General features: G+C 55.0%; 1 protein-coding gene across 1 annotated transcript in view; it reads right to left on the reverse strand.

Annotated features, from left to right (window-relative positions):
* Positions 1 to 20,238, reverse strand: part of LOC132418791 (uncharacterized) — a 122,043-nt gene that overhangs the window by 94,841 nt on the left and 6,964 nt on the right. Inside the window, exon 3 of the mRNA XM_060002782.1 lies at positions 3,091 to 3,204. Coding sequence (XP_059858765.1) covers positions 3,091 to 3,204 — 114 coding nt within the window. The remainder of the gene's footprint in view (positions 1 to 3,090; positions 3,205 to 20,238) is intronic.

Below are 20,238 nucleotides of genomic sequence, written 5' to 3' on the forward strand. Positions count from 1 at the left end.
CCAGCCTTATTTTTCTCCACGCCTCTTATTATTCCCTAACCTTTATTATGAATTTACTTCTCTGGTCATTTTCTGTCTACTCTGTGAGAATTTAAGCTCTATGAGGGCAATGACCTGGTCTAACTTATTCACCTGTGAATGCTGGGCACATAGAACAGTGCCTAATACGCAGCAGGTGTTCGATAAGTATGTGTCGAATGATGAATGAGCCATGGAATGAATGAATGACTTCAGTAAGCATTTGTGCAGCACCTGGTATAAAGGGAACAGAGGGGCAAATCAGGCTAGGTCTGCCCTGAGGTCCGTGGGGAGAAAGACCCACGCCCATAGGTAATCCCGCCCAGCGTGTGAGCAGTGCTGGTGTGAACACACGTGCACGGGGAAATGAGGACTGGGAGGGGGCCACCAGATGGGCCCAGAGGTCAGGGAAGCTTCCTGGAAGAGACACCCCACCCCCAGCCTCCCTTCCTGGCTCTCCAAGGTCATGGGCCACCTCCCACCCTCCATCAAGGGGAAGAAGGGAGGCCTGTCTGAGCTGCAGCACTGATTCAGAAGTCAGTAAGTGTTCAGAGCTGGTGTGTGTGTCCCTCCTGCAATGAGACCTGGGCAGGGCTCACCAGAGAGAGAGGGGGGCTTGAGTTAAATGCCATTGATCCCTCCAGGGAGCGAGAGGTCAAGGGCTGTGGCATCTGGGACCCCCAGCCGCATCTGCCCTTCCCCACTCCACCAACCTGCCCCCTCCCCTCCGACCACAAGAGCAGCCAGAGGAGGCAGGAGACGGCAAAGAAAGACCTGAGCTCCCTCCAGGGCTTTGCTTAGTCAAGTCTCAACTCCTCAGCAGGTCTCGAAGGCTCCCGGTGACCAGCCCTGCCCCCCTCCTGGGCACCTCACTCCGCAAACACTCCAAAGTCCCCCACCTCTATACCTCTGCTTAGCCTGGACCCTCCTCCTCCCCCAATCCTTTTCCACCCATCATAACTCTACATACGTCATCTTGTTCATCCAGGCATTCTTTATGATGACACACCACAGGAAACAATCAAACCCTACCACAGAGAATTGGTTAAACATGCTACACAGGCTGGAACATTACACTGCCATAAAAAATCACATTACAGGGCTTCCCTGGTGGCGCAGTGGTTGAGAATCTGCCTGCTAATGCAGGGGACACGGGTTCGAGCCCTGGTCCGGGAGGATCCCACATGCCACGGAGCAACTAGGCCCGTGAGCCATGGCCGCTGAGCCTGCGCGTCTGGAGCCTGTGCTCCGCAACAAGAGAGGCCGCGATAGTGAGAGGCCCGCGCACCGCGATGAAGAGTGGCCCCCACTTGCCACAACTAGAGAAAGCCCTCGCACAGAAACGAAGACCCAACACAGCCATAAATAAATAAATAAATAATCACATTACAGAAGAGTATTTAATGATGGGAAAATGATCTTAGTATAGTATTAAGTGCAAAAGGCAGGTTAGAAAACAGTGCAGTTTGATCCCAATTATGATATAAATATGTATTTTGTAAAAGACTGACAGGTAAAACACCCAAGTGTTCACATTTTCTATGGAGAAATGCAGGCTTTTTTATTATCAGAAAAACAGAACATTTTAAATGAATCCTACAGCCTTCCAGGCTCAGCTCAGGCAGCCCTTCTTCAGGGCTCTCCAGCCCCCCAGCTGAGAGGGGCCCCTGTTAGTTCCCCTGTCTCCCTGCCCACTGAGCTTCCTGGTGCCTCACACTGTCGCCTAGCCAGCGGGAAGGCTGCTGCAGCCCCTGATGGGAAAGTGGGGGGCGGGGGGCAGGGCCCAGCCACCGCCTCCCTGACGCCCCTGCCCCCAGTCCTCCCATCACCCCTGGCTGCCTTGCAGATAACCCTGACCACATCCTCTCTCCCCATCTCCCAGCAGCAATTACAGGTTAAACTGGAGGGGCTAATCAGCTGCTCATTCCACCAGGGGCTGACTGATTAGCAGGAATATGTTGATGGAGGTAACTGGACTTCAAAACGAGCCCTAGCACCCAGGAAGGAAACCCAGCCGTCTGCTCCCTGCCACACCCCGCGGCCTCCTGAGTGGGAGGACGGTGTCGGCTGAGCCGCAGCCATACCACGACTGTCACCCAGTCCTTCAGCAGAAGGGGTCGAGGCCCACTGCCCTGCTGAGCCGTGAATTCTTCTCTCTCTGAAAAATGGGGTTAACATTCCAGTCCAGACTGCTGCCCTGAGCCCTCCCCCAGTGCTCCTTCTGTGTAGCAAACTTTCTCAGGGGTCCCAGAGGCCTGTCCAGAACAAAGCACTGGCCGGGAAAAAGGGTGGAAGTCACCTGTTCAAAGTCACAGGCAAGGCAGCAACCCAAGCTCCCCTCCTTCCCCATCTACCACCTCTTTGGGACTTGCTATAGTTTCTCCACATCCCCTCCCGTGAGACACAGAGTGGGAAGGCCTGTCACCTCCCACATTCTGGGTGCCCTGCTCCTTGTAATACAGTCCAAGAGGCCATCTACTCTGCTCACACGGAGCCAAGGTCACCTGGCCCCCAGTGCTTTTCACAGGCACACACCTGGGGCTGAGCCTCATCCTGCCCTGAAGGTGTGGGCATCCACACACTGATTCTGGCTCGGAGCCCCATTAAATTCCACACGTTGGAGCCACTGCCAGCCTCTTGACAGTTTCCTGGACCCTGATTGTCTCCGTCCGCACGTTCCCACTCCCTCCTGACCTAGAGTCATGCACACATTTGGTCAACGATGGGACAGAACCAAGGACAGAGCCCTTCAGCTCATCCCATTAGAGACATGCCATGCCGCGCGGGAACCCAGCAGCCGGCACGCCCGTGAGACCGTGTCACTCAGAATAATGCCCCCGGCTTCTGAGCTGGCTCCCAGGGCCCTGCCGCAGCAAAAGCACTACTGGGAGGTGGCCCAGCCAAATCAAACCTCCTGGACTTGAACTCACGTGGGGATGGAGAGACGGGAACAACCCCCGGAAAGACTGCCCCTCGATGGCCTTCCCACAGCCTCTCCCTTGGGGACACCATATCCACCCCCCATGGCCCACGCCAGCCCCGCTCTCCCAGCGGCCCAGAGCAGCTTCTTACCTCAGGTCGGGCAGGCGTTTGGGGAGTGCAGCTGCTGGGGGATCAGCCTGGTTTGACTCGGTCTCTCTCTTTGCCTGTGGGCACAGGAGCCTCAGGGCCTGTGGGAGCAGGAGGCTGTGGGAAAAGGAGATGGGCCGTCAGCCAGAGCGGAGCAGCAGAGGGCAGTTCTGGGGAGCAGCGGGGGGCCATGCACACAGGGAGTCTGCTCCCACCCGGCTGGGCAATAAACACTCACACATCTCACACACACACACACACACACACACACACACACACACACACACTCTCCCTCTTGCTAACACACTCACACTTGCACTCGCACGTGCCCTCACTCATTGGCACACTTGTGCTTATACACACTCACGTGCTCTCACATGTACACACACATGCACTTAATCTCTGACACACTCACATATCACTCACACACTGGCATTTACACACACATGCTCTCACTGACACTCACATGCACTCACATGCACTCACATGCCACCATCTAGGGCAGGTGGGGCTCTGGGAATGATGGAGCTTCTGGTAGCAGGCAGAGAGGGGGGTGTCTGAACATGCCTCCTCCACCCACTGGCTCTGTGACCTTAGGAAAGTCAAGTCCCTGAGCCTCACTTCCCTCATCTGTAAAATGGGGATACCGTCCCTCCCGCCAGGACTGCTGGGAAGATACAAGCAGACAAGGGATGCACGGCCTGAGGCACAGCAGGTGCCCAGCCAACACCAGGGCCTGCCTCCCCCCCAGCCTGGCTCCAGGAAGCAGTCCCTGGGGCTGGCCCCTGAGGGCGGGCACAGCAGAGCACCAGGGGTGCCTCTCCCTGGGCCTGAGCCCCAGCTTCCTGGTTCCCAAGGATGCCCTCTGCTCCCAGCCACCCACCTCCCCTCCTTCCTTCCCCAGCCTCTTCTAGTTCATTCCTTCACCAAACACTCTCCAAGAGCAGCTCAGGTCCCCGTCCCCCCACCCTCCACGAGTGGAGGAAGACACTAGGGAGTCCTGTCTCCTTGGCAAGGGCCCGAGACACAGGCCTGGGGCTGGAAGTCCAAGGAGGCAGGTCGACTCCCAGCTTCCTCACTTGCTGGCTGTGTGGCCCTGGGCCAAGCTTCCCCCTCTGAGCCTTAGTTTCCTCAGCCTCTCAGACCAAGACCCAAATCCCCCTCTCACATAAAGACCTAAATCCCTTTCTGAGCTATTGCCAAGAGGTTCCAACCCCATCAGCGATTCTCTAAGCGTGGGACACGCTGCTGGAGGTACATAAGGGGATTCTAGGTGGGATGTAGACAAACATTTTTATTTTCATAGGTGTGTGTTTATATTTCTGTGTATTTTTTTAAAAAATGACAAGTATATCACGGCTGTGATTTCATGGATGTGTGGCGTGGGGAGCGCTGGGTAATCCACCTTCAAACGTGAGTCGACGCAAAGACAAGGGTTAAGAAAACGCGAGTGCAGGTAGCACCCAGAGGTGGCTATAACCATGATGGTGAAAGGGAGACACAGAAAGTCGGCATCTAATAGGGTCTGGCTCCCAGCAGCCCTCACGAGGGTTAGCAGCTCCCTTCTTCCCTGACAGGCCAGGCAAGCCCCTCCGTTTCCTCTTAATTGCCCACATGGCACCATAAAACACAGGCCTAAGTCCCCAGGGGGATTCACAAGGCCTTCCAGATGGGATGGATGGACGCGTGGATGGAGGGGGCTTGGAGGTAGTTGCCATAACGTGGGCGGAAGATGGCAAAGGCCTCTGAGTCTCTCCCAAAGTCAACATTCCCTCAAGTCTAACATGCAAAGATGGAATTTCTAGCTACATGGTAGGTGAAGTTGGAGGGACTCTCTAAAGGCAAGTCTTCGCGTTTCATGGGCTGTAGACTTCTCCTCCAAGAAAGAGGCAGAGAATTGGGCGGGTTTCAGGGTCCACCTTGGCTTTCCTCTCCTGACAACAGAGCCACAAGCAGTGTGGACCCAATAAGAGAGGCCTGCCTAGCCCCACAGTTCACCAGCCCCAAATTATGCCCCCTGCTGCCAGCAGGTCCCCAGGGTGCCTCCCAATGGCTGCTGACCCTGGAGGACAGGACAGGACAGGACATAGTGATGCTAACCTGGGAGAGAGGGGTAGCCAGAGCCTGGGCAGTTCCTCAGGCCTGGGTCCTCCAAGCCAGGTCTATCCAGGCAGGGGTACCCTGAGTGGACACCCAAGCTGGCTCCCAGTAGACTGGCACAAGTCAGCAAAGCCCTGTCCCGGGCAGGCCTCCGGACCACCTGGCTGGCAGCCCTGAGCCCATTTCCACCTGAGCTGGCAGGACAAAACATAGTCACAGCTCCTCTCCAAGCACCCAGCTGCCATGTTCCATGATAATGAATGGGCCTCCTGATCCCTTCTTCCCAAACCTTCCTGAAGCTCCCACTCTCCACGGTGGCATCACAAGGAGTTGCTATGGAAATGCAACCACAGGCAGAGCATGACAATGATTTGGGGCAGGGGAGGAGACACAGTGGGAGCCGTGAGCTCTCCTGGACACGGGGCCTGCCTGTGTGCTGAGTCCTAGAAAGAACATGAAATCCCAGCTGCAGGCCTCACAGCCCAGGGGGGTGATGGGGACCATGGCAGAGGTGGTGGTGGGGGGAGGTGCTTCCAACCTGCCCTCCTGGCTCCTTACCCCCTCAGTGGAGCCCAGGGAGCCCTGGGAATCAGATGCCTGCGTCTTCAACAGAATTAACACATGCCCCGGGGAATATGAGACTTCCACAGAAACAGCTACTTCAGGATGCTGCTGAAGTGGCTTCAGTACTATGGGGGGCTGGCACCAGTAGGTGCTCAGCGAACACTGTGATCAAAGAGGATAGTACTGGCATGTGTATATGCAAGTGTGTGTGTGTCTGTGTGTGTGTGTGTGTGTGTGTGTGTGTGTGTGTGTGTGTGTGTGTGTGTGTATAAGAGAGAGAGATAGAGACAAGTGCCTGCTCTGGTCAACACAGTCACAGAATCACAGAGCTTGAAAGGCCCATTGTACAGATGGAAAGACTGAGGCCCAGTGAGGGTCAGGGTCAACCCAGCAAGTCAGCCAAAAAGTCAAGTCCAGAACCCAGGTCTCCTCTTCCCCAGACCTGAACCCTCTACCTAATACCCCTGGTTTTTCATTCATTCATTCATTCATTCTACTTTTGGTAAGCGCCTATGTGCTTGGTGACTGGGATAAAGAGATGTGAAGGACACCACCCCTGCCTGCCAGAATCTCAGAGAGGAGAGAGGCCATCATAGTCAGGGGGAGGGGGCTGGGACAGAAGTCCAAGGGGTTGCAGGAGCCCAGGGAAGTTTACCTCAGAGATTTCAGTTATGTGCTTCTGAGTCGTGCTTCAAAGAGATCCCGACTTGTCTCCCAACTGCTCCCTCAGCCCAAGGCCCCCTACAGCCCCCACACAGAGGCCTGCAGTATGGGGCAGTACTGAGCCCACCTGCCCTCACCTCCAGAAGGTCATGGGGTATTCCCCATTAGCACCCCCAATCCCCAGAAATGAGGAAGCATGAGAAAAGTACGTTGCTACACAGAAGGAGCTCAAAGAGAGTTGGTGCCCTGGCTGCCCTTCTCCTCCCCCAGGCTCAGCATCCTCCTGCACTATTCACTCTTTCCTTGTTCATTCTTGCTTTCCTGGGCACCTCCCATGAGCCAAGCATAGCACTGGGCCTGGGGTGGAGCAGAGAACAAGTGAGCGCTAGTCGTCAGCCATCACACTCGTGGAATCCAAGTCCCCATCTCTGTCAGCAGCACACAAATTCTCTCCTGTAGTGGGTTTTTCAGAGGGCGTAGTACTGAGAGAGCAAGAGGGGACACCTTCCAGAGCTTGGCTTGGAAGACCTGCCAGCTCCGCTGTATCCCACACGGGCCACACCTCCCAGCAGCTGTTACATATGCCCACAACCAATTTCACACAGGCGGAAACCAAGACCCTGAGAGGTGGCCAGGTGGACCCCAGGTTGCTCAGCGCTGAGAAGGCAGGGGACAGGGAAAGAGCAGTGAGGACAGAAGGGAAAGGCCAGGTCCAGGGCTGTGGAAGTGGAGGAAGGGGCTGTCTGGGATGACTTCCTGGTGGAGGAGGGAGTGGGGTTAGCTCAGAGCCTTCCCTCAGCCTCCCAACAGGAAATGAGTTTCTGTGAGAAAGAGAACTGAGCCAGGGGCCGTTCTGCCAGCCTATGTGACTTGGGGCTGTGCTGGCAGGCGGAGGATGAGGAGGGCATGTTCCCTAACAGCCACTGTCCCATCCCAACCCACTGAGGGCTGCCACAGCCACCATCTCACATCCCTAATTACCACTGGAAAACAGTAGAGACCAGAAAGGGAGGAACAGAGCACACAAGAGACAGAGGCCCGAAGAAAGAGCAACTGTCTCCCCAAAGCCAGAGGACAGAGAGAGAGTCAGAGAGATGAAATGGATACGCCGATGGGGCCATCCCTCCCTCCCCCAGAGCCAGTGCTGCAGCTGCCAGGAGGAGCCCATAAACCAGGGCTTTGCAAAGATTTCTCAGCAATAAAATTCTTATTTGAAATGAAACCTTACACAGTGGGGGAAGCCTTCTATGCCAGACATTAAATCCAGAAGCCATAAAGTGAAAATTTGATAAATCCGACTATATAAACACGTAAAAACATCTGTACAGCAAAGACACTATAAACAAAGTTAAAAGGCAAGTGAGACACTGGAAGAAAATATCACTAATATACAAAGAGCCCCTACAAATCAATAAGAAAAAAAGACAAAAGAAGAGAAAAATTGGCAGTGAATTAGAAATCCGTAGAGGAGGAACTAAATTGGCCAATAAACATATGAAAAGATGTTCTATCTCTATAGCAATCAGGGGAATGCAAATGAAAACAACACGATATCATTTTTTGCCCATCAGACTGGGAAAAATTAAAATGATAACAACCAGTGCTGGCAAGGATGTGAGGAAATGAGCACTCATGGACCATCGGAAGGAGAGGGAATTGGCTCAACCTTTGGAAGTGTAACTTGGCAGTACTGAATAACGTTGTAAACCCACACACCCTACCACCCAGTAATCTCACTTCTAGGAGCTTCTCCTACAGAAATGATAGCATAGGCACTCACATATAAATATTCTAGGATGCTCATAGCTGCATTGCTGGTAAGAGTAAAAAAGAAATGGCCTAAATGTTTATCAATAAGGGACTGTTTAAACAAAATACAGCACATCCATACTAGGGAACACTCCACAGCCACGCAGCCCTTCGACAGAAGGAGGCACCTCTATGTATAACAATATGAACAAAAATCAAGCTGTATAACGCTATTTCAGAAGGAACCCATTTCTATAAAGAGCAGATTGTTGGTTTATGCCCCAAAAGGCTGGAGGATAATATCCAGACAGTACAGTGATCGCCTCTTAGGTGGGGGACGAGGGGGCTTTCATGGTCTCCATTGCCTACAAGATGTGTTATGGAATTTTCAATAAAGAGTTAATTTTTTTCTTTAAATCCTGCCGGGAACCCAATATAAAATGCAGATCTGAGCAGATCTGCTGTGGTTGAAATGGGAGGGACCTATGCAGCCCCACCACCACCCCCATAGCCCCCAGGCCCCTTCAGGGACACCAGGGCTCTAGGACCAGTTTGAGAACCTCAGCTGGAGAATGTGGAGCCCATAACTTCACTCTCCCAAACCAAGGCCAGCGGGGCAGAGGGTGGCCCAAGTCACACAGGCAGTACAGACAGGTCGGGGCTAGAGGCCTCTGGCTCCTCGGCTGGGCTCCCAGGGCTGGGGCGGGAGGTTTCCCTAGGTGTCCAGGAAACCCTGGAACATCACAGTCTTGGGAACCCTAGGCTGAGGCTCAGGGGAGCCCAGGGGGTGAGGGCAACACGGGAAGGGCCTTGGTAGAAAACTCCAGGGGAGGGGGCTTTGAGGTCCAGCTCTGAGCTCTCACAGGGCTCCTGTGCTAGGGAAGGAGAGGGAGGGAAAGAGGAGAAGGGAAAGCAACAGGGAAGCTGTGGTGTGCTTCCCTCTGTGCAGAGAGAGGCTGGGGCGAGCCCGTGGGTACGGGTAGAGGGCACTGCTGTGTGCAGGTGTGCGGTGCTCGGAGAGAGGGGGCTCGTGTGGGTCTGCGGCAGTGACTGTGAAGGGCGTGTGTGTCGTCGTGTCTACATCTAGAGTCTGTGTGTGTGTGTGTGTGTGTGTGTGTGTGTGTGTGTGTGTGTGTGTGTGTGTTAGGGCGTCTGGGCAGCCAGCAGGCCCGTAGAGAGGCCAGGAGCGGGTGGCAAATTCCAGAGACCCATCCCCAACTGGCCCTCAGCCTCATGCCTGACCCAGTGCCTCCCAATACTGCCCTACCCTCCAATGAGAGGAGGCATAAAGGACTCAAGTTTGTGGAAAGAATGAGCGGGTTCTCACAGCACTCAGGCCCCAGCCAGGCACCGGGTGGAGCCGCAAGAGCGTGGCTGCGGGACCGACACGCCTAGCTTCCCATCCTAGGACAACACGACAGGTCACATTCACCATGTCACCTGGGAATCGATTAAAGCAGAGCTCTTAACAGGGGTCCCCTGGGATGGGGAACTTAGGAGGTCTGTGAGCGCTGAAACTGCACAAAACTAGATGTGCATTTATGCATATGGTGCAGGCAGGGGAGGGTACATTGTTTCGGGTCGAGGGCCCTGTCTTTCATCAGATTCCCCAAGTGGCCCACAGACCAAAAGGACTCAGAACCACTGAGCAGGAAGGGAGCAAGTCTGGGTGTCCGAAGGACAGAGGTTTCAGGGGCTCGGCGTCTGCCTGTACGTCCATGGGGGGTGTTGGAAGGCAGGGGCTAGGACAGGTTCTGCGGCTCCAGGCCCCAACCAGGACCCCCGCGAGAGTCCCATGGGGTAGACGCTAGCTCCAAGCAGGAACGAGAGCCGTCCAAGGTGAGCGGGGCTGTCTCGGCAACGGGGAAGCACCTCGTCGTGCAGGGGTGAGAGCACAGGCTGGACAGGCAGAGGTCAGGGTGAGCAAGTGGCGACCCTGAGTCTCATTCTCAGACTCTGTGGGCCTCAGTATCCCCATCTGACACCCCAGAGCTACACAAGGTGTACCCTGGGAGTCCATTCTGAGCGTGTGAAAGGAAGGGCCAGGGCCATGCATGGGTGCGGCTCAGGCTGTAGGGCTGCGCGTACAGTCCTGCATTTGGGAGTCCTCCCCCCTGGTGTTGGCCTCAGACCCTCTTCCCTCCTGGGGTAGGGGGGCAGGCTGCCCCGGCTGCCCCACACTGCTGACTAGGTCTGCAGAGTCCAAGACCTTCTTGGGTGTCACCACCTCCCACATGACAGTGACCCCAGAAAGTACAGGAATAAGAGGTTTCATTACAATCCTGGACTGGGGCCAAGGGAGCCCAAGGGCTGGACAGAAGCACTGAGCAGGGCTGACAGCAAGGCCAAGGCATATGAGCTCAGTGGAGCCCCCCAAACTCTCTCTGAGCCCTCCAGGGGCCTCTCTCAGCCTGACCTGGGGAAACTGAGGCACAGAGCGAGCCCTCTGTCCTGGGTCACACAGGGAGTTGGTGGCAGATCTGGGCCAGGATCCCAGGCCTCCCGCTGGGCTTACTCTGGGCACAAACGCAGCTCGTCCCCCTCAGGTGACTCAGTGCCTGTCTCAGCACCCCTACTCCTGCCAGAAAGAGGCAGCTGGCACTGGGGCTCCAACACACTGATTCACATGCAGGCCGGCAGGGCCCCCTGGATCCAAACACCCTGAGCCTCAGTTTCCCCCTCTCTAAAACACAGGTACAAAAACTCCTCTTGTGAGGATTAGAAGAGCACAGATGCACAGGCTGCTTAGGGGCACTTTCCAACCTCCCATCTCTGGGCCTCAGTTTCCCCATCTCTAAACAAGAGGGTTACTCTGAGTGATTCCCCAGGTCCCCAGAGCCCCTGAGGCTTCTGGAAAACTTGCCTGGGTGCCCAGCCCATACCCATGTCTGTGGGGAGACAGGCTGCAGGGGCAGAGACCAGGGCCTGTCCTCAAGGAACTCCTTGCTAGTTGGAAAGGGAGAAGTGTGGGGACTTCCCTGGTGGCACAGTGGTTAAGAATCCACCTGCCAGTGCAGGGGACATGGGTTTGATCCCTGGTCCAGGAAGATCCCACATGGCATGGAGCAACTAAGCCCGTGCACCACAACTACTGAACCTGTGCTCTAGAGCCCGCGAGCCACAACGACTGAGCCCATGTGCTGCAACTACTGAGCCCGTATGCCACAACTACTGAGCCTGCGTGCCACAACTACTGAAGCCTGCGTGCCTAGAGCCCATACTCCACAACAAAAGAAGCCACCACAATGAGAAGCCCGCACACCACAATGAAGAGTAGACCCCGCTTGCCACGACTAGAGAAAGCCTGCGCGCAGCAATGAAGACCCAACGCAGCCAAAAATTAAAAATTTAAAAATTTTAAAAAAAAGAAAGTGAGAAGGGTGACTGTGGAGCAAAGACTACTTAGCAGAGCTGGGTGTGAAAGCGTCCATGGAAGAGCTCCCAAACATGCCTGCACACTGCCACAGTCTCCACCTCTCCCTTTTGCTTCACACCCAGCCTGCTCCACTCATTACCTGCCCGTCCCCTTTAGACCCCGGCTCCAGGGGCCACAAGAAGCTTGAAAATAGAAAACCCATTGTGAGCTGGGCAGTAATCAAGGAAGGCTTTCTGGAGGAGACAGGACAAAAAGAATCAAGTTCACACAGGGGACCTTGAATACCCAGATGAGGAATCCAGACCCTGAGGAGCCACTGGCAGTTTCATATGGGCCCCCCCACCCTGGGCAGAGATGCCAGACCCCACCCCAGACTGGCCTCAGAGCTATGTCCCCAGCAGAGGGCTTGAGGGGGTGGGGGACCCAGGCACCAGGCCCCCTCCACCCCTCCTCCACAGCCATGGACTCTGACTCCATCCCAGAGAAATCAGTCCTGGTCGGTGATGCCCAGCGGCCGCGGAGGCCTCATTGCAAACAGCTTTGCTGCCAGTGAATGCCGTCTGGCCAGTGAGGGCTCCCCGACTGATTAAGAGCTATGCCGGCCCGGGACTCATTCATATTCCGGTCTGGCTGCTGGCTTCAATATGGCTGAGAGACGCGAGGGCAGAGGCGGTCCTCCGAGAATGCCCGGCGATGATTCCACTCCGATTCCAATTTATTTTCTATCATTAATGCTTTTGAAAAGCCCCACATGCTCTGCAAACAGGGAAGGAGCACAGGGCTCGGGAGGGGAGGAGAGGAGAGGGCTGGGGGTGGATGGGGGCGCAACAGAGGCGGTGTGGGCAGCCGGCGAGGGGCCCTGAGACCTGGGTTCAAATCCGCACCCCATCTCCACCTGCCTAGAGAACCCTGGGGGTAAACCTGGCCTATACCTGGCAGTGGGGAACGGCCCCTGCTCTGCCTACCTCAGGGCACAGTTTCCAAGATCTTCTGAGGGGTCAGAGGTGAGCAGGCCTTATATATTGTGAAGGGCTGTACACCTTGAGGAACCGAGAGCGAAGCAAACCTGACTGACCATGGCAACAGAGGCCTATGAACTGGACGCCTGCCTCCCCAGCTACACTGGCGGACCCCCACCCCAGGGTGCAGGAAAGGCCTGGGCTGCCTCTCACCCCAGCACAAGCAGAGGAGATAAGGATTTGGGTCCCCTGTCCCCTGCCTTGTCTGTCTCAGACTCACACTGCCAGCCTCCCTACACCCCCTGCCCCCAACAGGCTTACCAGGACCAAAAGGCCCTAATCCCTCCCCCCGCTCCAACCCTGCAAGAAGAAGAGAGTTATAAACTTCCCAGCTGAGCCACATAGAAGACTCTGATTACTTTTCCTTTCTTGACAGCTCTGTTTTCCCCGGAGCTTATAACTACCCTTGGGATCAAGTCCAAACTCCCCACCTCCATGCAAAGCTCTCCCAGGTAACTCAGGCCCATCTGGGCAGCCTCAACTCCTCCCTGGCCTGACCCCACCCTCAGTTCCAGCGCTGACCACCCCTGGTCTTCGCACGTGTTATTTCCTGTCTGGAACTCCCTCCTCCTTGGCCACAGTTCAAACTCCTACTCCCTCTTCAAGATGCAGCCCAAGTTCTCCTCTATGCAGCTTTTCCCAGCTTCCCTGGCCAGCCCTGCTCTGTGCTTCTAAGTATCCTGTACCCACCTATGTTACAACTCAGCAATATGGTAATTATGTGTGTGTGGCAGCTCCCCTCCATTCAGCCAGTGGCCAGGGGCTGCGTCTGATTCATCCCCTGCATTCCCAGTGCTTGGCAAAGTGCCTGGCTCACAGTAGAGCCACTGATTCGGTCAACGGATCTTCATAGAGCACCTACTGTGTGTCAGGCTCTGTGCTGGGTGCTGGGGGTGCAGCAACAAAGACAGAGCCCGTCCTTGTCCTCAAGTTCTTCCAGTGGACGTACTCAGGGTAATGTCTGTTGAATGAAGAGACATACGACCACCTTGTAAATGGGAAAACTGAGGCCCAGAGAGGCAAAATGCCCTGTCCAAGGGTGCCTCTGCCTCCTTGCCCACACCTCTTTCTACTCCATTTCTCTCCCAGAACCTTAGCAGCAGTGAGGAGGAACTCAAAACTAAAGGTTAGAATCAAAAAAAAAAAAAAGGAAGAAGAGAACGTGGTGGATTTTCCTCCTTTCTCAATAATGTAAAGAAAACTGCGTTTGCCAACTACGGCAGCTTAAAAGCAATTAGAGTTTTTGGAGGGGACTCTGGGCACGAGCAGAAGAGACAGAGTGAGCGCCCAGCACAGAATTTTTCCAGCATTCGTTTGTATCAAGCAAAAGGGGGAAAAAAAGTGTTAAAAGCAGCAATTTCTAGCAGCAGAGATGGTGGAGATAAAATATTTACAGCCTCCAAGGGAGGGGCCTGAGAGGGGCCAAAGACCCCCACTCCTACTTCTCTGGAGGCAGGAAAAGGGAGGGCAAAAAAATGGGAGACAAGGAGAGATGAGTCACCTCCCCACCACTCCTGTCCCGACAGGAGCCGTGGGGCAAGGAGGGGAGAAGCCCCCAGATGCCCCTACTCTCTCACCCCTTCCCCACCATTCATGGCCCACAGCCACTAACCAGCCCCCAGACATCAGAGATCCATCCCTCCAATCCTCAGACCTGGCTCTGCTCAAAATCCAGAGAACATCACCACTCCGAGCTGGCATTTGAGGCCTGCACAGCCCAGGCCCCTCTCCAGCCTCTTCTCCAGATGCTCCCTACGGGGCACACTGCCCTGACTGTTTTCCGAGGACCCTCGCTCAGTCCCACCTCCAGGCCTTAGCCTGAGGAGGGACTATAAGGAGTGTGCACCCCTCCCCTCAGGGGAAGGTAAGTCAGGTTGGAGGGTGTAGACCCTGAGCAGATGACAGAGCCAAGGACACACAGCTCTAGACCGCACGCTAGACTTCCAACCACGCCTCTCCCACTGAACTGTTCCTTCCCTACCTGGACCCTTCACTTGCCCCTTGTCCTCCTCTCTCCAAATACACAGCAGCCTCCAGCGGCATCTTCCTGAACCCTAACTTCCTCCGTCCCAGCTGCAGCACAGACTCCCCTCGTGTGGCACACAAATGACATAGTCTCTGTTAGAAGCAGACGTTCCTAGATTCAAATGTCAGCTCCTCCACTCACTAACCGTGTGACCTTTGCCAGTCCCTCAATCTCTCTAAGCCTCAGTTTCCTCATCTGTTAAATGGGAATAGTAATAGTACATATCTCACGGGATTGTTTTTAGGATTAAATGAGGTAATGTATGTAAAGCACCTGGCACTATGACTAACATTTAGTAGGTGTTCAATGAACTCACCTCTGCCCTACTTCCTGTTCAGTCCTCAAGTGTGGCTCTCCAGGCCTCAAGATGGCCCATACAGTTGCACACAGCCTCCCGCGCCATCTCGTCCTCACCTGACAAATGCACGGAAGGCACACGCCAGCTGAGAGCAGAGGGTGGAGGAGGTGCTGAAGGGCTCTGCACACTCAGAGGCCCAATCCCTCTGCACAGAGCCAGGGAGCCTCTCACTTTGCTTAGCTTAGGAAGGATTCCTCCAAGAACAGCAGGAGGCCTCAGTCAGAACCCTGAGAACTTGCCAAGCCAGGAGGAGGTGACTGGAGGCTCAGCCTTCCCTCCAGCCTGTGGCTGCAGCGCATCCCTCAGCCATCCTTCCAGCCCTACTGGAGAAAGGCAAACACCAAGGCCCAGGGAACAGCAGTTAGTAGTAAATCCCAGAGCAGAAACCAAGTCTCGAAGACAGTGTGGTCCAGCAAAGCTGGGTAGTTCTGGTCTCAAATCTCAGTCCCACCGTTGACCAGCTGGGGGACCTCTCTAATCCTCAGTTTCCTCATCTGTAAAATGGAACCCATAATGCCCACTTTGCAGGGCAGTTGTATGCACTAACAAGGGCAGCGCTCTTCCAACACCCTGCAGAGGTTCCAGCATGCAGTCAGTCAGCATGGGGACGTGTGCTTGTTCTGTCCCACCTGCTCCCTGGACTCCAGGCACGGTGCACTCCCTACCCCGCAGCACTGGGAGAGCAGAGGGAAGGCCTGGAGGTGGGGGCAACAGGACCTGCCCTATTTCCTGTGATCCTTCCCAGCCCACTGCCCACCCAGCAGGGGGCTAAAGGACCAGCCAACAGACAAGCCAACAGCCATGGCCAATCCTCCCTGCCCCACTCTCAGAGCAGAAGAAGTCCATTCCCTGCCTCATTTTATCCAGGAGAGGTAGTGGCATATCCCAGGTCATACAGCCCCCATCAAGCCACTTGGTGGAAGTCGGGTGTCTTCCTCTCCTTCCCCAACTTCGGAGAATACACAGCCTCGATATAGGATCTGGCAGTGCCACAGGGCTGTAGACCAGGAATCAGAAGGTGTTTTGAGGTCTCTGTCTCTTGCTTCCCCTCTGATTGCCTTCCTCCCACGGGGCTCTCCTGCCCACTGCCCCTACTCCTGTCCTCAAGAAAGAAGCCCAGCAGTAAGCCTGGCCCTAATCAGGGCTCTCCTCATTGTGGGGGCAGAGATGGGAGCACGTGAAGACCCTCTGAGCCCTGGATGGCTGAGCCTCAGGACACCCTACTGCAGCCTCCTCCCCAACCTACATACCCATTCTCCCCACTGGTAAGTAACTGGGGCGGGGGGGGGGGGTGTGTGCGTGTGTATGCAGACAGGATCACGGGTCCTAAGAACCTGGGGCCCACCCCCAGGGTGACTGATAGCCCTTCCCCAGCTGGGCCCGCCTCCACCCCTTTGCATCTAGGGGAGAACTGGTCTGTCTGAACCACAAGCCCACAAGGCCCAGGAGCGTTACGCGGGCCTCTCACTCCTGTGGCCTCTCCCGTCGCAGAGCACAGGCTCCGGACGCGCAGGCCCAGCAGCCATGGCCCACGGGCCAGCCGCTCCGCAGCACGTGGGATCCTCCCAGACCGGGGCACGAACCCGTGTCCCCTGCATCGGCAGGCAGACTCCCAACCACTGTGCCACCAGGGAAGCCCTTTGCAGTGCTTTTCAATTGAGACCCAAGATGCAGTTGGCCACTCCCTGTGCCTCAGTTTCCTTATCTGGAACCTAAAAGAATGAGATCATCTCTGAGCCTGCCTTCTCCTTCCCACATTCTCCAATTGCATACCTATGACCTCTGGGACCCTCACAGAGTCAAGAGGTGCTCCCAAGTCACCAAGGGCACTAAGGGCAGAAAAAGGAGTCCCAAGCATTTGTGGGTGCCGGGGGGGCAGGATCACCCTGACCCCAAGGAGACAAGGAATCCCAGAGAGACCTGCACCTACCCTAGGCTGGCAGAGGACACCCATCCTCCCTCCCCAGGGAGGAAAGTGGGCCCAGGCAGGAGAGCGAACATGGCTCCTCAGTGAGGCTAGAGGCAGCCAGAGCCCTCTCTCCTTTCTGCACGTGCCCCAGCTCACCCCTCCGTGCCTCACCTCCCATCTCTGTTCTAGGCTACAGAAGATTTAGCCCAGCCCAGATCTCAGGCTCGGCCCCAAGCTGTCCCACATGCCCCCTGGACTCCAGGCACCGTGCCCTCCCTTCCCTGCAGCACATACAACCCCAGTTCCCCCAAAGCCCCTGGCTGCCCAAGCTAGGATCCTGAGCCCTCCCTCCAGGCAGCCCTCCCCATGCCTTCCCCACTGGCCTCCAAGGCGGCTGGTGGGGGCAGCCCTACTCCTTGTGCCAGCAGGGGCTCCCCTGGCCCTGCATGGCCAGAGCCTGATAACAGTGTCCTAAATTAAACAATAAACAAGAAGTTGTTCTAGATTTTCCTGACGCTGCAGTTCCTGAGTAATCCCCGTAGCAAACAAAAGGAAAAGAGCCCCAGTTACTCTAAAAGAGACTCACTTCCTGTTTCCAGGCGGAACCTCCAGCCTGAGGCAGAGGAACCCCCAGAGGGGGATTCCGCTCCAGCCACCTGCCCGGCTCCAGACCACTTACCCCCTCCCTTTCCCCCCACCGTCTCAGCCAATCATGGGTTGACACCCTTAGCGGCCTCCTAGATCCCACCTCTCCTCCCCTCCCGCTCTGCGCTATGTGACCTTGGACAGGGCAGGTCACCTCACAGGCCTCAGTCTCCGCATCTCTCAAGCATCCTCACCTCTCAAGGATAAAATGAAATATGTGACCACTTGAGGTTAGACAGAAATTTTCTTGTATTTTTTTAGAGATGGATGCTGAAATATTTAGGGGTGAAATGTCATGATGTCTATAATTTACTTTAAACTACTTCAGAAAGATAAAGCAAAATGTGGCAAAATGTCAACAACTGTTAAATCTAGGTGAGCGGGTATATGGGAGTTTCCTACACTATTCCCTCTATCTTTCTGTATGTTTGAAAATGTTCCTAACCAAAAGTTAAAAAAAAAAAAAAAAAAAAACGTTGGTCACATGAACCAGAGCCCCACGAATAATGCCTCATGCTCCTGGCAGGCCTGAAAGGCAACTGGATCTCTTAAGTAGGTTAAACGTCCCCCCTGCCATCTCCTTTATGTGGTTTCCCTAGAAATCGCTTTTGCACAAATTCCACTGAGTCCTAGCTCAACATTTAGAAGCCTTCGCACATTCAGAAGCCAGACACAGTGCTTTACTGAAGCAACTGTTGTCGTCTTTTTTTTTTTAATTTCATTTATTTATTTATTTTATACAGCAGGTTCTTTTTTTTTTAATTTTTGAATTTTATTTTATTTTATTTTTATACAGCAGGTTCTTATTCATTATCTATTTTATGCATATTATTGTATATATGTCAAGCCCAATCTCCCAATTCATACCCCACCGCCAGCGACTGTTGCCTTCTGACCCACCACCTCCCTCCGGCCCACCACTTCCCTGTCCTTTCTGCAAAGCAGCCCTGGGCTAGAGATCGTGATGCTGGCTCCATCCTCATGTGGCCACTACCCTCTCTGAGCCTCTGAATGTCGCCCCCCACCCCGCTTAAGCACAAATGATAAGTCAGTGACTGCCTAGCCTTCTCATTCAAAGGCACAATGTTACCGCACAGAGACCGATATCCCCATTTAACAGATGGGAAAGCTGAGACTCAGGCCAGGAGAGACTGGAAGCAGAACACAGAAGGTGGGGACAAAGGGAGGTGGGAGTGAGCAAAAGCTCCCTGTCTGCCCCCTCCCCACTCCTCCCCATTCCTCTATCCCAACCCTGGCAGCACAAATCAGAGAGAGGATGGCCAGCACCTCCCTTTCTCTGGTTCCTATGTACAAGCTTCCTGGTCAGGAATAAATGGCCGTGATCACAATCTCCCAGCCAGGCCCAGCTGACCCACACCGGCGTTGGCCAGGTCCACCTCTGCCGATCGATAATGGAAGAGTTAACAGTACCCCAAATAATCAATCGCTAATTGCTGAATGCCATGCAATTCATCAGGGAGAGCTACGTGTGGCCAGTGACTGGGCAGCCCTGCCCTGGCCTGGCGGAGATGGAGAGGCAGAGGCAGAGAAGGCCTCGTCTGTCGCGAGCACCTCAGCAGAAAAGCCGCCCATAACTTGGAGCTTCACAAACAGGTGTCCTAGGCCCAGCTCACATCCCCAGGCACAACGGAGAGGCGGAAGAGGCAGTGGCCGACGAGGCCCTGAGGGATGGGCCACATGCCCCTGGTCAGCTCATCTGGCCCCAGGTCCCCTGGAAGTGCCAGGTACCCAGTCCCTGTCACCAAGGCATTCCCAGGCCATGAAGAGAGACCAACTGCCATGTATCACGGGCCTTGCACACAGTAGGCCTCACATATGGTAGGTACACAGCAAACGTTTGCAAAATGTAAAGCAGATATGCTGCTCTCAGAGTTCTGAGGAAGGAGCAGCTACTCCCAGCTAGAGTGACCAGGAGGGGTTTCTAAACATGGCATTTGGGCTGAGTGTTGAAAAGTGGGTGGGATCTATGGGCAGAGACAGAGGAAGGAATCAGGCAGAGGGGACAGCAGAGCAAAACCCTGGAGGAAGGAAAGCCAGAGCGTGTGTGAAAAGGAGAGTGAGTGGCATTTGGCTGGAGCCTGGGTGCACAGAGGAATCTGGAGGGAGATGGCTGGGAGAGAGAGTCAGACAGTGCAAAACACTGAGGGGTCCAAACGCCAGTCTGAGGGAATAAGAAGCCCTTGAAGGGTGCTGAGTAGGAGCATGACAACGAGCATGTGTTTGGAAGGACCGTTAAATGCCATGGCGTCCACAGTTACTGCCAGGTTGCACGCCCTAAGAGGGCGGGGGCTGGTCTTATTCATCTCTGTCCCCATAGCAGCCAGCACAGCCAGGCCCAGAGGAAGCACCCAACACGTGAATCGCTGTATGATTACAGGACGGTCAGATGTGGGACTGGGGACTCCTGGACTCACAGCTGTGGAAGATGCTGTTTGTATAAAAATACATATTTATAGTAGAGTCTCAAACACAGCCTTTTGAGGCAGGCTGGGAGAGAATTATCTCCAGTTTACAAAGAGGGAAGCTGAGGCTCAAAGAGGGAAACAGTGACCTGGCCAAGGTCACACAGCTGGCAGAACCCAGTGCTCTCCCCACCCGGCCCAGAAGGCTGAGCCCTGCTTGCCTTGGCATGGCCCAAGGCTGCCTAAGATGTGCCCAAGGCCCATCCCCTCCTCATTCCCTGTCACCGCCACCGCTAACCTGTGCTGGCCAGACAGAGAA

The sequence above is a fragment of the Delphinus delphis genome, chromosome 2 (assembly GCF_949987515.2).
Source record: "Delphinus delphis chromosome 2, mDelDel1.2, whole genome shotgun sequence".
Taxonomy (NCBI): Eukaryota; Metazoa; Chordata; class Mammalia; order Artiodactyla; family Delphinidae; genus Delphinus; species Delphinus delphis.